Source organism: Taudactylus pleione, unplaced genomic scaffold (genome assembly GCF_031769625.1).
Source record: "Taudactylus pleione unplaced genomic scaffold, aTauple2 ptg000959l, whole genome shotgun sequence".
Taxonomy (NCBI): Eukaryota; Metazoa; Chordata; class Amphibia; order Anura; family Myobatrachidae; genus Taudactylus; species Taudactylus pleione.
In genome coordinates this window covers 3,309,595-3,327,608 of record NW_028285360.1, presented here as the reverse complement: position 1 = coordinate 3,327,608, position 18,014 = coordinate 3,309,595, and the positions used below count along the sequence as shown (strand labels likewise).

The window sequence follows — 18,014 nt, the reverse complement described above, 5'->3', positions numbered from 1 at the left end:
CGGTGATGGTGTGCCGAGAGACTACGCAGGGGGGGCGGTGTGCCCCGGTGATGATGTGCCGAGAGACTACACGGGGGGGCGGTGTGCCTCGGTGATGGTATGCCGCAAGATGACGCAGGGAGGGGGGTGGTGATGGTGTGCCGAGAGACGACTTGGGGAGGGGGGGGGCGGTGATGGTGTGCTGAGAGACGACGCTGGGGGGAGGCGATGGTGTAGCTAAGATGACTCGGATGGAGATGATGGTGTGGCTAAGAGATGATGCAGTGACAGGATGGTGTGGCTGAGAGACGCAGGGGGAAGGAAGTTACACAGGGGGAATGAGTCTGGTTGAACAGCTATTGTAGATGATGACCTTCTTAGTATTCCTACACAAACGGGCATCTTCCGGACGATGTGACCTGCATGAATAGTGAATACCGACTGAAGACGCCATCATCCCAGGGAGGATGTATTTCTTCAGAGGTTCCACATTGTGAGAAACCACTGTAAAGGTAAGGTGCATTTGGAATAGAAAGGAATGTTCCCAGACTAACAAGAAATTGGTGGCGTGTCATGTTGGCCTGCCCCATTTTCAGTTGCCACGCCGCTTTCGTTTGACCATGCCCATTTTTTTGGCAAGCGCCGAAGGGGAGGGGGGGGGGGGCGCAAATCTTACATTTGCCCTGGGCTCCAAAGACCCTAGTTACGCCACTGGTCGGTAGATATATATAACCCTATCATGTCTGCCTTCTGACGTCATGCATTCAAGTATGTATCTGCAGTCAGATAAGAGAGTGTCTAGAAAGTCTACCTGACAGAAATTATAGACAAAAATGCATTTCTACTGTCCATTGAAGCACACAAAACTCCCCCCCTACCACAGTATTACAAAGGGGTTTGGAAAATCAATCGGATGAGAATATGTATAGAATAAATTAGAGAAGTATATCATAAATTTGGTCACTGTAATGAATTATTCTTATCAAAATAGAGTACTGTTTTTGGGCAGCATCAAAAAGCAGTATAATCTGTGATAGGAGACAAAGATTTGTAACAAACTGTGTATAACACCACTTAGTATAAATCTGTGCTTTATTTATCAATATACTATGTGACAGTTTTCACCACAGGCAAAGATATAAATTCAATTACAATGCTTAATGCACCAATAAACATATCAGTAATGTCTCTGTACCTATAATTGCTACCAACAGCTGCACATATCTATATGACCCTTGCAGTAAGTGTATACACAGTATGGATGGTATCATGGTTATAAATTAGAGAAACTCTCCAGTAATTAACATAATTATATAAGATATGTATAGTTTTATCATCGGCTAATTCTGCAGCTGCCAATCCAGCATAGTGCTGGCAGAATAAATGTCCATTCATGCATTTATTAATTAAACTGCAGTTATTAGTGGTGTGCTGTGAGCATAAGATCAAAATGATATCTGCAATCATAGGCATATGCACATTATGCCACGAGGTGCAGGTACTCACAGTACCAGAGTGGAGAGTCTTGGTCATGGCACACCAGGAGGTACGGAGTGGAAAGTGCATATTCTCATCCGATTGATTTTTCAAGCCCCCTTCTAATACTGTGGTAGCGGGGGAGTTTTGTGTTCTTCAGTGGACAGTAGAAATGCATTTTTGTCTAGAATTTCTGTCCGGTAGACTTCCTAGACGCTCTCTTATCTGACTGCAGATGCATACTTGAATGCATGACGTCAGAAAGCAGAAGTGGCCGGGTTATATATATCTAACGACTCTTAATTGTATTTTTTCCAATGAGTACTATCCTCTAACTTTCTTTTCCTTTTGATCCATCATTGTTCATTTCAATTCATGACTCTCTCAGCTAACCTGGAGGAGTTGAGTTTCCCTGTAATGCTGATAGCAACAGTGACCTCCTACCAACAGATAGAACAGTAGAGACATGTCTCTAAAATCTTCCTTTATGACTATTAATAGTTCTTCCACTCCCTTATTTCTCCTTCATCCACTAGGGGACACTGGAGTCTCAGTACAATGGGTATAGATGTGGGATAACCGGGAGCTGGCACTTTAATAAATTTGAATAGTAGCTAGCTCCTCCCCCTCTATACCCCCCTACAGGTCAGTCTAAATTTTGTGCCTAGGGAGATGGTTGCACTATACAGAGCTCTCTGTTTTAATGAACGATTCCTCGATCAGCATATGAGGACAAGACAGGCAGCTCCCTGCCTGCCTGCATCGTTGGAGCTGCCGAGAGACCCCACCGCAGCTGCTTGCGGTGTGCGCTGGGGTCTTCAGCTACAGATACCACTGTCTCTGGGGGGAACCTAGATGCGCTGCATGCGGCGTATGACGCGGTCACCCACTAGCGGACCCGCCCTGGCAGTGGTAAGGTTAGTAACTCCTGACACCATGAATAGCAGGGCGGCCAGGAAGACTGTAAGGTGGGCATGATTAATGCAGCCCGCTCAGCGCTGTAAACGGGTGCCATAGCGGGGGGGGGGCAGAGCCTAATGCTGAGTTCTGCTCCTGCCTTCCAGCAACCCCAGCTTTTCCAGAGGCTGGCGGCCATTTTAAGTACTACATGCTGCTGCAAGACGGAGAGACTGTCCTGTCCCAGGATGTGTGTACTAAGTGGGGTCAGGCTACTGAAGAGTCATTAAAACTGTATAGCACATTTACATTGTGTTTACACAGTGTGCTGGTCATTGTATCAGCACTGGTTGGGCTGGGTAAAAGCATATCCCTCTATGCCCTTATCTCTTCTCACTAACAGTCTCTGTGTGTCTCACTGTCCCTTCACTCTGTACTCTGTGTGTGGCCAGTGATTTGGTAGCATGACTTTAGGCTGCACAAAAGTTTTTTCCTGCAAAATTGTGCAGAGAAATTGATACAGGGACAGTTAGCTACTGCCCTGTTGTGTGAAAAGTATGCTTCAGTGCCGATTGCAGAAACACATGCCATGTGTTACAGGTTGAGCACAGACTCCTGTAATCACCTCAGCACACTTGGGCTGATCAATTTACCTCAGCCATGTTACAGCAGGAGCTTGTAGCCTAATCAGTTAATGCCCAGCCCCGTCAGCAGTGCTGGAAGCTTCTCACAGAGAAGAAAGGTTGCCAAATCTCAGACGTCTGTCTTCTCTGAACCAGACTGGGCGGGGTCTTTAGCCAGGTCTGTAGAAAGGCTCACTATATGTTAGCCCAGGTCCCTCCCATGGCATAGTTGTTCCGGAAAAGGACGACATGCCTGCAACAGAGGAGGGGGACAGGTGACAAAAGCCTGTGTCTCAGAATGGACCCTGCAAATGTTAGGCTGTCTATCTTTGTTAAGAAGCAAAGATTAGCAGCCACCTTTATAGTATATGACTGATCTCCGAAGCTAAGCAGGGTCAGGCCTGGTTAGTACTTGGAGACTGCCTGGGAATACCAGGTGCTGTAGGCTTAAAAGCCTACGCCCACACCACCCTGAACACGTAAACTTTTATCATACTATCCCTTTCCTGCAGAGTGCAGGAAATTATGCGATGTCACGTCTTTTAAAGAGACTGTGCTCCCTGTACAGGTGGGAGCAGGAGCGGTTCTCGCCACTGCCATATTTTAGCGTACCTAGGGAATAACTCAGGGCACATCTGTCTGGCTCCCAGACAACCTGAGTTCAAGGGTCTATGTACACTGTAACTTGACCCGCACTAGTCAGTTGTTGGGTCAACAAGGCTGTGGAAGCTTGGGCTACGCAGCTTGACGAGGGCCTTAAAACTAGTGTTCCGGTGGAGGATCTGGTTCCTTTAGCGAAACAGATTACAGAGTCTGCTTCCTTTCTCAGGGAGATTTCAAAAAATATTTGTAATCTTTTCTCTAGATCCTCAGCTTTGGCTTTCTCAGCTGCAGAGCCCTGTGGCAGAGGCAATGGCAGACGGATGCTGAATCTAAAAGAGCTGTGGAAGCTTTTCCATTCCCAGAGGAAACTGTTTGGATCGGAACAAGTGGATCTTTCAAGCCACAGGTGGTAAGTCCACTTATCTCACAGCTGCTGCTCCTCCTCTTCGGACTGTCATTCCAGAGGCAGGGGTAGAGCCACTACATCCTCCCAGCAGTTAAGCCTCCGGCATGACGCGCTCCCATCTCTCCTGGGGGACCCCAAGGTGGGGGCTAGCTTTCACAATTTCAAGCGTCAACGGACAATCTGATTGTTATACAAGCAGGGTCAATGCTTCTATTGAGAGGACGGGGGGCCAGCTTGGTTGTAATTCCCAAGCCGGACGGTTCATTCTGAACCACAAACATCTCAACCTTAATTGATGAACTTCAGGTTCAAGATAGAATCCCTGCAGTCTGTCATGGCAGGTCTCGAGAGGGAGACCATGATCGTACTCTGTGTTGTGTCCGCAGCAACCTCTGTTCGCATCTGAGTCACGGCACCATGCCTATCTCCACATTCCTATTTGGTTTCCTCACGCACGCAGTGCGGGACTCTCAATTTCACCCTTTGGTCTTTCAACAGCACCAAGAGTGTTCACGAAGGTCAGGGCTGTAATGATGGCCTTTCTTCGGATTCAGGGTGTCACTATCCATACTTGGACGACCTACTTCTCAAGGCTCCGTCAGTCATTCAATTATGGCAGGACAGACGGATAACACGGAATCTACTGTTACAACAGGGATGGATCCTGAATTTCAAACAGCCTTCTCAACTTCTGCCTTCCTAGGGATGTTTTTGGACACGGTGGAGCAGAGGGTGTTTCTTCCGCTGGAAAAAAGTCACCTCCATCCAACACATGGTGTGATTGATACTGCGCTATCGCAGGGTGTCAGTACTCCTGTGTATTCCTCCTCTGGGGAATATGTTTGCGACCTTTAGAGTCCATCCAAGACGGGAGTTCCATACCCGTCCTTTCCAACTGGACCTCATCTCTCGGGGGTCAGGATCCCACCTTTTTTCTTCACCAGCGAGTTCAACTGTCACCCAAGGCTCGAACGTCTCTCCTTTGGTGGCTGAATTCCTCATACCTACTGGCAGGCAAGAGGTTTGCAATGTGGGAATGGATTCTCTTCACCACAGATTCCAGTCTGAGAGGATGGGGGCAGTGTGTCAGGGTAGACACTTTTAGGGCCGCTGGACTCGACTGGAGGCGGTACTGCCCATAAAGATTCTGGAGAGGGTCGTATTATATGCTCTTCAGATGGCTCAGCCCCTGTTGAAGGGCCATGCAATCGGAGTGCGGCCCGACAATGCCACGGCGGCGGCGTTCATAAACTGACAAGGCGGAACCCTAAAGTCGGTCCGCCATGAGGGAGGTAAGCCGAATTCTGCTTTGGGCAGAGGAATTACAGGGGCGATTTCTGCGATTTTCATCCCAGGAGTAGAAAATTGGGAGGCAGATTACCTCAGTCGGCATGACATTCATCCGGGAGAATGGTCACTATATCCACAAGTATTTCACCAACTGACTCTGCATTGGCGTCTACATCAGGCCGACCTCATGGCCTTGAGATTAATAAACCAATTGCCAGTTACTGCTCCAGATCGAGGGAACCGCAGGCTGCCACAGTGTATGCGCTGACAACACCGTGGCCGTTTCACTACGTGTACCTGTTACCTCCTTTTCCGCTCATCCCTGGAGTGCTTCTAAGAATCAAGCGTAAAAACGTCAGGGTGCTACTAGTAGCCCAGACGAGCGTGGTACTCCCACATACAGAGTCTGTAGATAGACAAGCTGGGGCCACTTCCTCTACAAGCAGACCTCCTTCTTCAGGATCTGTTTATCGGGACTTAAGGTGGCGTCGTTTGACTGTGTGGCTATTGTAAGGCCCATCCTCAGGTAGAAGGGTATCCCGTCCAGCGTGAGTCCTACAAGGATTCGGGCTCGGAGGGAGGTTACGTCTAAACATTACTACAGGATATGGAAGACGTACGTAGCTTGGTGTGAACGCTGCAGTTCACCTCAGTCAGAATTTACAATATCACCCCTCCTTCTTTTTCTTCAGGCCGGCTTATCAGCAGGCCTTCGTCTTGGTTCCTTTAAAGGTACAGGTTTCGGTGCTGTCCTTTTTCTTTCAGAGGAATTTAGGCTTATTGCCGGATATTAAAGACCTTTCTACAGGGAGTAGTCAGAATTCAGCCTCCTTTTGTGCCTCCTACGGCACCATGGGACTTGGATTTGGTCCTGTTTTTTTTCTACTGTCTGATTCCTCTGAGCCGTTACAGAGGGTAGATATAAAGTATTTAACATGGAAGGTTGTTCTACTTTTGGCGCTTGCTTCAGCGAGGCGCTTGTCTGAGCTGGGGGCTCTATCCTTAGATATTGTTAGAGCACTCCGGATTTATGTCGACAGAACTGCTTCTCTCCGAAAGTCGGATGCACTTTTGGTTCCGTTTGATCTGGCACGACCAGGTTGGCCGGCTTCAAAACAAACCATTCAGATTGATTCGTCTGACTATCAGACATGCTTATATGGCTGCTTCAAGATGACCACCTTTTTCCATTACAGCGCATTCAATGTGCTCGGTAGGTCCTTCATGGGCGGCTGCTCGTGAAGTCTCCTTAAACCATCTTTGTCGAGTTGCCTTTTGGTCAGGCAGACATACTTTTATTGTTTTGATACTTTTGCGGCCTCTGCTTCAGAGTTTGGCCGTGCAGTTTTGCAGGGTTCTCAGCGCTCTCCCACCCGGGTTGTGAGCTCTGGGACGTCCCCATTGTACTAAGACTCCAGTGTCCCCTAGTGGATGAAGGAGAAATCAGGATTTTGGTACTTACCGATAAATCCCTTTCTCCGATTCCACAGGGGACACTGGACGGCCCACCCTGTGCTGTTCCACCTGCATAAGTTTATTGTTTTCCAGGTTCAGATGGTTGTTTTTTATCCAGGGTCTGATTGGAATGTTGTTGTTTCTTTTATAACACTATTTACTTCTCTTTACATGAATGCTGTAGCTTTTCTATCTTTCTCCTTTTGTTCCAGCTCCCCTCGGGCACAGTTTATTTAGACTGACCTGTAGGGGGGTATAGAGGGGGAGGAGCTAGTTACTATTCACATTTATTAAAGTGCCAGCTCCCGGTTATCCCACATCTATACCCATTGTACTGAGACTCCAGTGTCAACTGTGGAATCGGAGAAAGGGATTTATCGGTAAGTACCAAAATCCTGATTTTTGTGTCTGAAACGGCTGCATGACACAGAAGGATAGAAGTGTTAGAACTTGTCACTATTGAATCAAAATTGTATCCAAGCAACTTGTATCTGTTGTTTTCATCTCTAGGAGCTATGTAATTGATTAACTGAATTACAGATATACAATCAAGCCTTAATTTACATATGTAATTGATTAAGGAGTTAATACCCAGTGTGGGTATATAAGGCATTACCAACAGAGATGGGCACACCCCCTGACAGTGTCTTCAATGACAAAATGCATTTGCCATGGCCTATGACGTGGACGCTGTGACTTCACCTGCTGCCTCCAGTGTTGGTTTGTGGATAACATCCAATGCTGCTACTATATCTATTTGCTGGTGGCCAAGTGACCTATCTGGGCTAAGTTTTCTGATTTTAACCTTGATGTACGTGAGCTTGAATATAAGTAAAGTGTTTTTTAATTTATCTCACAAGTGTGTTCATCTTCATTTGAGCTATATATCTCTATCTATATCTCTCAATCTCACAAACAAGTCCTGCACTCTCATCATATACAAGTCGGGGTGCTTCCATTGGCTGGAAGGGCCACATAATTAAACGAAGATTTCCCCTAGAGGAAGGATGCACTCTCCTAGAATACAATAAGTCAATTTTATTTGCATTTAAGCACTCTGCTTGGGTGAACACGAACTTGAACAGGTTGCGGTCGGTCGACATTTCGGTTCTCACTTGAACCTTTTTCAAGACCTCAATATTCAGATGCAACTGATGACAACAGTGTACAATGGTGAACAATGATCTGTGAGGTAAACAGAAAAAACCTGTGACTTGTCTAACAGGCTCCAAAAGACACTTTCAAGGGGATGCTATGCAAAGGTCAAGTGACTGAATAAACATTGTCATCAAGTGACCTGATGCCTGTGAACTGAGTATGTGTGTAATGGTGACTGATCTCTAGCCAACAAGTGAAAACACTGCATGAAGTGCTAATGCAAACTGAATGAAAACCAATACCTTCATAGGTACTGGAAACAATAAGTCAAATTACATCAGAATCAAAATTGGCAATGTGGTCCATGCTGGCAGGCCTGTGGGTAAATGCACGCATACCGTTATAATGTTCACAATGGCCAAAAAATACCCTCTAGCTTCCGAATAAGCCTTATCCCAGTTGAGGGCTGTGGAGCATCTGGTCCAGTCTGGCCGTCGGTGTCAGGAAGCCGCTGCCGCAAGATGTGTGAGAGCCAGCAGCGCTCCTGCTTAAATGTCATGTTCCCGGAAGTGGTCATAGTTCCGGGCGTGACTTGTAGTGACTGATGTCACCATGGAGACCGGAGGTGATGAAGTGGAAGCTACTGGACGCTATCTATTTCCATGGCAGTCGGAGCACTGGCTGACGCCCGATCATGTTATATGCATTATATACATTGATGTTTATCATACAGATGTATGTAATTTGTTTTTGTCCTATGTTAATGTTTATCCATTTTGTATATATCTATTTTTTGTACTTCATATTAGTTATTTTAATGCATTCAGTCACTTAAATATTAAACTGTAAGGATTTGTTCAGCCTACGGCATGTCTCATAAACTTGAGGCATCAGCCAGTGCTCCGACTGCCATGGCAATAGATAGCGTCCAGTAGGTTCCACTTCATCAGCCAGGCCTGTGTTCCAAGCCTAGGCGCACCACTTCCGGCCACCCCCAGTTTCCATCGACGCACTATGTTTGCGTCCCAACCTGAGGTGCATCACCTCCGGCACCTCCAGTCTCCATGGTGACACGTCATGCCCGGAAGTATGACAACTTCCGGGAACATGACATTTAAGCAGGAGCGCTGCCGGTTCTCTCACATCTTGCGGCAGCGGCTTCCTGACACTGACGGCCAGACTGGACCAGACTGGACTAGACGCTCCACAGCCCTCAACTGGGATAAGGTAGGCTTATTCGCAGGGCCGGATTAAGGCCCACATGGGCCTGGAGCTGAAAATGTTCAAAGGCCTATACTGAGAAGGGGAAGAGCTGTGATCGATGCTGTGTTGGTGTGGACAAAGTCAAAATTGGTGTGTACCCCCCTACACTATTAGACACAATGTCTCCCTAACTACATAGATATAGAAAAATTGCATAATTATTTTTTAAGGGGGAAAACTAGAAAAACTACTTACTTAGAATGTATGGCCAGTTAGGCACCTGGTAATCATGCTGTCATGTTGATGGGCCTATTTTATGTGGAGGCCCGGAGCTGTAGCTCCATCCGCCCCATTGTTAATCTGGCCCTGCTTATTCGGAAGCTAGAGGGTGTTTTCTGGCCATTGTGAACATTATAACGGTATGCGTGCATTTACCCACAGGTCTTCCAGCATGGACCGCATTGCCTATTTTGATTCTGATTATGTAATTTGACTTATTGTTTCCAGTACCTAATGAAGGTACTGGAAACAATACTCAGTTCACAGGCATCAGGTCACTTGATGACATAATGTTTATTCAGTCACTTGACCTTTGCATAGCATCCCCTTGTAAGTGTCTTTTGTAGCCTGTTAGACAAGTCACAGGTTTTTTCTGTTTACCACACAGATCATTGTTCACCATTGTACACTGTTGTCATCAGTTGCATCTGAATATTGAGGTCTTGATAAAGGTTCAAGTGAGAACCGAAATGTCGACCGACCGCAACCTGTTCAAGTTCGTGTTCACCCAAGCAGAGTGCTTAAATGCAAATAAAATTGACTTCTTGTATTCCAGGAGAGTGCATCCTTCCTCCAGGGGAATATATATATTCCTCCAGGGGAATATATATAATCTGACCATGTGTATGCTCCATTACCTTGCTCTGAGACACTCTTGGCTGTAAACCAGAAGGTACTGTGGGGATTTTGTTTAGTGTCCTGATAGTGAGGGAACTTACTGTCTAGTTAGAACCCAGATGGGTTAGGGTTTTGTTTATGTTTTGTTTTATTTATGTACCTGGCACAATAAAGACTGACTCTGACCAGCTTGTACGAGAACCCCAGATTTTTATTGTGTCCTGTTTCTCCGGCTGTGGTGTGTGTAAAGAGGGAGTCCGTCTACCCCAGGAGGGGATCCCTATCCCGACTGTGTCAAAATTGATAGAAATATATATATATATATATATATATATATAATATAATTTTTTTTTTTTTGTATAAAATAAATTAATATCCAGCAGTTTTTTTTCCCTAACATGGGTAAAGAGAGGGCACTCACCAAAGATAAGACCAGGTAATTGTCTGTCGATGTTTCTCAAGACTCCAACATAACAGCAAAAGTCATCAGTCTGTGTACATACTGTATGACACTCCAATATCCCAGGCAATATACATACATGCTGAGTCAAACCCTCATTTATACCCCCCTTAACTTCAAATTGCACCAAACAGCGTCATCTGATTAATATGCAAATCTAGTCAACACTTTACCTATCAAAGAGCACCACTTTGTGCTCAGAATTATTAGTATCCATCACACCAAGAGTGCCTTTCTTTTTAACCATGTTTGGGAAAAAAACTGATGGATTTATAATTGACTATGTCTATGGTTGTGTGGATGTACCCTGCATATGGACACTTTGGGATGTGAGTTGATTATTTATATTTCATGTTCCTGGAGACCTCGTGCAGTATTAACTAATGGCCAGTCCCCTCCCCCTTCATTAGAGTTTTGATTTAAGTTAGTTTATTGATACTCAGTTGTAAACTCTAATATTGAGCATAAACAATTGTATTACTTTAATTGCAGTGGAAACTTTTTTTTTTTTTTTAATATTCAGCATAATCACAGTCTTGAAATGAATTAACCACTCGTTTACAGACTCTGCATCTACTAAAACAGTTTTTACACAGATTTTGAGAATTGGGACCTTTTTATTTTTAATTTTTTTTTAATTTTGAATGGCTGTTTCTACTGATTTTAATTGAAAGGTTGGAAAATTGACCTCACACCTCCATAGTCATTGTATTGATGAAAGAATAGATTTCACTTTTTGTAATCATTTGTCTGTCTAACTGATCATGAAATAACTACTTTTTTTATTTTTTTATTATTTTTTTTTTGTAATGCCTCTAGGTCTCCTGATCTGTACCGTGCTGTTCTATGCTGCCTCAATCACGGCTATTGTTTTCCTATATATTTACTACACCAAACCAGATGCTTGTGCCCCCAACAAAGTGTTTATTAGTTTGAACCTGATATTCTGTGTCATTGTTTCTATAGTATCAATTCTACCAAAAGTCCAGGTAAGAAACTCCTAGTAAGTGGACATTTGTCCTCTTTGACATGGAATCATGAGCAATGTGAACAAGAGACAACTCCTAGATTATTGATAAATGTCTAGCATTTATACAGTGATTATCAGCATAAGGGACTTTAAAAGTGGCACAAGCATATCTCATTTTGAATGTGCATATAATTTTATTTAACTGTTCTCCTGTTTTCAACAATACTTCACTATCACTGTTTACCTTAGCGATACAGAATGTTGTGCAAAGCAATTGATCAAAAGAGACATCTCCTTCCCCCTACTGTGTTGTGCAATTTAGGGAGCACTGTGTGCAGCTGAAATTGCCTTCGGTAGTAGCATTAATTTTGGGGAAAGGCCTCCTGTCAATAATTGTTTCTTTATTGCGCAAAAACAAGGGAGGATGCGCAGATCAGTCAAGGTGTTTATAAGATAAATAATACACAGACACAGTGATCTTGGTTGGCCAGTATATGAAGGTATTCTATATCGCCACTTATTCTCCTCACTGCAATTAAAGTTGGACATGTGCTTTACAAGCAGGTGCTATATAATAATTGTAGAAGGTCTGTCCGATATCTGACACGCGCAGTGGAAAGCAAGGAGCTCATACCACCACCATGATGGTGTTAGAAGGGAACCCCTACAGTACCCTCACAGGAAAGTATGATGGCAGTCCAATGTATGCAGGGTCTTGTGGGAGAGAGGGAGAGAGCCGGGTTCTGTGGCATGGCAAACATCAGGAGGAAGACATCCCAGCTGATGAGGTCATCAGGTGGGGTGGAAGGTGCTGTAGAGAGAGTGAACAGCCAGTGTATGTGTGACAGCCAACCAGAAAGATTAAGTAAATAACAGAAAGTAATCCATAATATTCCATAGTTCTGCTGCTGCAGTAAGAGAGAGATGGGATTAGCAAACATGGGATAGCAGCAGGGGCGTTGTAACACCCAAGAGGGCTCGTGTGCAGCAGACCCGCCTCATCTGAGCAGAGGCTCCCCCCCAACCAGGCAGCTTACCTCACTCCGACAAGCAGGTCCCTCCTCCGCGGCGCCATCTTCATGTTATTCATGTAGATGGCTCATGCGCATTCCAGTGCAAAAGCTCTGGCACAGTGCCAGTCTTTTCTGGCTTCCTGAATCTGTCACTGGAAAGATGGTGCCACAGAGGAAGAGGGACTCTCTTGCCAGAGTGAGGGAAGTAACCTTTGGGTGCAGGTTGTGAGCACCGCACACTCTGCACCCATTATAAATTTGTCTATGGATAGCATACATAATAATTGATAATGTCATACATAAAATGTGTACACAGAATATCTACAGATTCAGCATCCAAAGTACTCATTTGGTCATATTAATATAGTCCTGCACTGCACGGGATATTATGACAGGAAGCTCTCACTTGATTTTACTTGAAAATCAAGTTCCGTAAAGGTGGGAGTAAAAAAAATGAAACCACCCCATTCAGGTACATTGTCCTGATGCTGTTTCATATCATGTACTTGTTTAAAATGGTGTTCAGTAAATACTTTTAAAAGGATTTACTATGTATCTAGCAAATGTGCAGAGGCGCTCCTAGCCAATTTGGTGCCCTAGGCAAGATTTTGGCTGGTGCCCCCCTAGCAGATAATCCAACCACCAATCTTACGCCGGGTACACACTAGAATATATGTCGTCCGATCTGGCTTGATTGGACGACATATCTGTGTGTACCTGCTATGTTGCTGATGAGGACATATCGTCTAGTGTGTACCTGGCAGAAGTGTTTATACGCGGATACCAAAAGATATATCTATAGATACTGTGTATCTAATCCAGAGGTTCCCAAATGGGAGAAAGGCACTCGCCAATCTGTACAGTAGATAAATGATGCCAGAAAGTTTAATGTCCACGAGACTGCATGAAAGGCATTACAACATTTCGGACCCTCCAGGACCCTCTGTCAAGGGGACATCTGTACAACAGTTTTCTGAAGGAAAAACAAACAGGCAGCCGCATATACTATACACACGTTGTCTCCCAGGCGCATATATATATATAAAAAAACATACACACACACACACACACCCTCTCAGTTAATCAGGCAATCAAAAGAGCTGCACTGATGACATCACTTCGTCACTACGGAACTAACCTCTAATTGCAGAAACCTCATCAGGACACACTCTAAGGCATGTGTGAGAGACAAGGCAGCACAAAGGTTCACAGGAAATCTATGGTCAAAAATCAACCATGGGCTACCGCTCATGTGCACCAGTGCGCTCCACAGTGGGGAACGCATACCAATGGAGCCTGTGCCATATATATATATATATATATATATATATATATATATATATATATAAATTTTTTTTTTTTTCTATACCACACCTATATCTCTCCCTAACCCTCTCAGGAGTTATACACATTATGCCACACAATAGAAGTGCCCATAATACAATGCCACCATTATTAGTGCCCACTATACATTGACCACAGTAGTAGTGTCCCTTGTAGTAGTGCTCCCTGTACATTGCCCACAGTAGTAGTGCTCCCTATACAATGCCCTCAGTAGTAGTGCCCATATACATTGTCCACAGTAGTAGTAGCCTTTGTAGAAGTGCCCCCTATACATTTTCCATAGTAGTAGTGCCCCTTGTAGTAGTACCCCTATACTGTAGTAGTGCCCCTTGTAGCAGTGTCCCCTATAGTGTAGTAGTGCCCTTGTAGCACTGGCAGTGCCCCCTATACTGTAGTAGTGTCCCTTACAAATAAACACACACAGACACACACAAACAATACTTACCTTACCTGAAGCCCTGCTCCTCACGCTCTGCACTGTGGGAGAAACGTCATGACACCTCTCCCAACGCCCACTGCAGGAGTCTGAGCTCCGTAGTGAGCTCCATCCTCCGGCTGCAGCAGTATGAGAACCGCCGGGCACCCGCTGGTAACCCAATCTCAGCGGGCGCCCGGCACCTCTCTGCCCATTGAGTGCCCCAGCACTGCCTGAGCTAACTTACTGGGAGTCGCTGGTGCCGTCCTCACTCCTGCGCCTTCACACAGCACCTTCTGATGCATGAAGACGGAGCCGTGGGTGACTCACGGCTCAGCAAAGGACCATGGAAGTGGCCGCGGCCTTCTTCCTCGTCTCATGTAGCCAGAATGAGCTTCTGTGCAGAAGCTCATTCTGGACCAGCTGACCGCTGCCCTGTCTGATCGTAGCAGAGTTCCGATCGCGGCGGCAGGGGGAGCGGCAGAGCCGTGAAATGCCCCTAGGCATTCCAAATGCCCTAGGCATTTGCTTAAAATGCCTATGCCTAGGGCCGGCTCTGCAAATGTGGAGCAGATTAATAACACTGCAAACATCACTTATGGTTCATCTGGTGCTTAACAAAAGACTATAAAAAAAAAATATATATTTATACTAATTATACTCTATATATTATAATACACAAAAGTAATTGGCCACACCTGTTAATGATTGAATTGAGGCGTTTCAATCAGCCCCATTGCCACAGGTGTATAAAATCAAGCACCTAGCCATGCAGTCTCCATTTGCAAACATTTGTGATACAAAATGGGTCGCTGAAGAGCTCAGTGACTTCAAGCGTGGTACTGTGATAGGATGCCACCTTTACAATAAGACAGTTTGTGAAATTTCATCCCTGCTGGATATTCCATGGTCAACTGTGATATTATTAGAAAGTGGAAGTGTTTAGGAACAACAGCAACTTAGCCTCGAAGTGGTGGACCATGTAAACTCAGACAACAGGGTCAACAACTGCTAAGGCGCATGGTGTGTAAAAGTTGCCAACGCTCTGCTGGTTCCATAACTGAAGAGTTCAAAACTTCCACTGGCATTAATGTAAGCACAGCCACTGTGCAGTGGGAGCTTAATGGAATGGGTTTCCATGGCCGAGCAGCTGCATGCAAGCCTCACATTACCAAGTCCAATGCCAAGCGTCGGATGGAGTGGTGTAAAGCACACCGACACTGGACTGTGAAGCAGTAGAAACTTGTTCTGTGGAGTGACAAATCACACTTCTGTTTGGCAGTAAGATGGGCAAGTCTGGGTTTGGCGGATGTCTGGAGGGTGTTACCTGCCTGACTTCATTGTGCCAACTGTGAAGTTTGGTGGAGTGATAATGGTAAGGGGCTTTCAGGGTTTGGGCTAGGCCCCTTCTCTCCAGTGAAGGGCAATCAGTTTGGGGAAGACCCTTTTCTATTCCAACATGACTGTGCCCCAGTGCACAAAGCAAGGACTATACAGACATGGTTTGGTGTAGTAGAACTTGACTGGCCCGCAAAGAGTCCTGACCTTAACCCCATCGAGCGCCTTTGGGATGAACTGGAACGGAGATTGCAAGCCAGGCCTTCTCGTCCAACATCAGTACCTGACCTCATAAATGCTCTACAGCATGGGTCTTCAACCTTTGGCCCTCCAGCTGCTGTGGAACTACAGATCCCAGGATGCCCTGCCACAGTTTTAGCATGTTATACCAAAATGGTGGCAGGGCATGCTGGGATGTGTAGTTCCACAGCAGCTGGAGGGCCAAAGGTTGAAGACCCCTGTTCTATAGAATGAATGGGTAAAAATTCCCACAGAAACACTCCAAAATCTTGTGGAAAGCCTTCCAAGAAGAGTGGAAGCTGTTATAGCTGCAAAAGGGGGACAAACTCCATATTAATGTATATGTATTTGAATACAATGTCATTACAGTCCCTGTTGGTGTAATGGTCAGCTGTCCAAATACTTTCGTACCTTTGTCCATAGTGTGGAGAGATCGAGTGAGAGATCGAGAGAGATCGATCACCAGTTGTCTTAAAAACATCTCTTTATTGCATCTCAGTAAAAATGTTACAACATTTCAAAATCCGACGTTTCGTTCCTGTGCAAGGACCTTTGTCAAGGTTGACAAAGGTCCATGGCACAGGACGAAACGTCGGATTTTGAAATGTTGTAACATTTTTACTGAGATGCAATAAAGAGATGTTTTTAAGAAGACTGGTGAGTGCTACCCCCCCTCCCTTTTTCTTCTGTTTTTTTCTACTTTTGCATGAAGAGGATTATTGTGATGCCATATGGGTGTGTCACCCCAGCAATTTATTATTGAAGACGAGAGTGTGGACCTATTTGGAGAATATATATATATATATATATATATATATATCTCTATCTCAAAAAAATAAGGGGAAGACTAAAATAACACATCCTAGATCTGAATGAATGAAATATTCTTATTAAATACTTTGTTCTTTACATAGTTGAATGTGCTGACACCAAAATCACACTAAATTATGATTGGAAATCAAATTTTTTAACCCATGGAGGTCTGGTTTTGGAGCCACGCTCAAAATTAAAGTGGAAAAACACACTACAGGCTGCTCCAACTTTGATGTAATGTCCTTAAAACAAGTCAAACTGAGGCTCAGTAGTGTGTGTGGCCTCCACGTGCCTGTATGACCTCCCTACAACGCCTGGGCATGCTCCTGATGAGGTGGCGGATGGACTCCTGAGGGATCTCCTCCCAGACCTGGACTAAAGCATCTGCCAACTCCTGGACAGTCTGTGGTGCAACGTGGCGTTGGTGGATGGAGCGAGACATGACGTCCCAGATGTGCTCAATTGGATTCAGGTCTGGGGAACGGGCGGGCCAGTCCATAGCATCAATGCCTTCATCTTGCAGGAACTGTTCACACACTCGAGTCACATGTGGTCTAGCATTGTCTTGCATTAGGAGGAACCCAGGCCAACCGCACCAGCATATGGTCTCACAAGGGGTCTGAGGATCTCTGTACCTAATGGCAGTCAGGCTACCTCTAGCGAGCACATGGAGGGCTGTGCGGCCCCCCAAAGAAATGCCACCCCACACCATTACTGACCCACTGCCAAACCGGTCATGCTGGAGGATGTTGCAGGCAGCAGAACGTTCTCCTTGATGTCTCCAGACTCTGTCACGCCTGTCACATGTGCTCAGTGTGAACCTGCTTTCATCTGTGAAGAGCACACGGCGCCAGTGGCGAATTTGTCAATCTTGGTGTTCTTTGGCAAATGCCAAACTTCCGGCACGGTGTTGGGCTGTAGGCACAACCCCCACCTGTGGACGTCAGGCCCTTATACCACCCTCATGGAGTCTGTTTCTGACTGTTTGAGCAGACACATGCACATTTGTGGTCTGCTGGAGGCCATTTTGCAGGGCTCTGGCAGTGCTCCTCCTGTTCCTCCTCCACATCTCCTGATGTACTGGCCTGTCTCTTGGTAGCGCCTCCATGCTCTGGACACTACCGCTGACAGACACAGCAAACCTTCTTGCCACAGCTCCCATTGATGTGCCATCCTGGATGAGTTGCACTACCTGAGCCACTTGTGTGGGTTGTAGACTCCGTCTCATGCTACCACTAGAGTGAAAGCACCACCAGCATTCAAAAGTAACCAAAACATCAGCCAAAAAGCATAGGAACTGAGAAGTGGTCTGTGGTCACCACCTGCAGAACCACTCCTTTATTGGGGGTGTCTTGCTAATTGCCTATAATTTCCACCTGTTGTCTATTCCATTTGCACAACAGCATGTGAAATTGATTGTCAATCAATGTTGCTTCCTAAGTGGACAGTTTGATTTCACAGAAGTGTGAATGACTTGGAGTTACATTGTGTTGT

The 18,014-nt window shown here is 45.4% G+C and overlaps 1 protein-coding gene across 1 annotated transcript in view; it reads left to right on the top strand.

Annotated features, from left to right (window-relative positions):
* The window catches only part of SERINC2 (serine incorporator 2), a 63,927-nt gene that overhangs the window by 37,941 nt on the left and 7,972 nt on the right, over window positions 1–18,014 (top strand). The window contains exon 6 of the mRNA XM_088459969.1: window positions 11,207–11,376. Within this exon, the coding sequence (XP_088316095.1) occupies window positions 11,207–11,376 (170 nt within the window). The remainder of the gene's footprint in view (window positions 1–11,206; window positions 11,377–18,014) is intronic.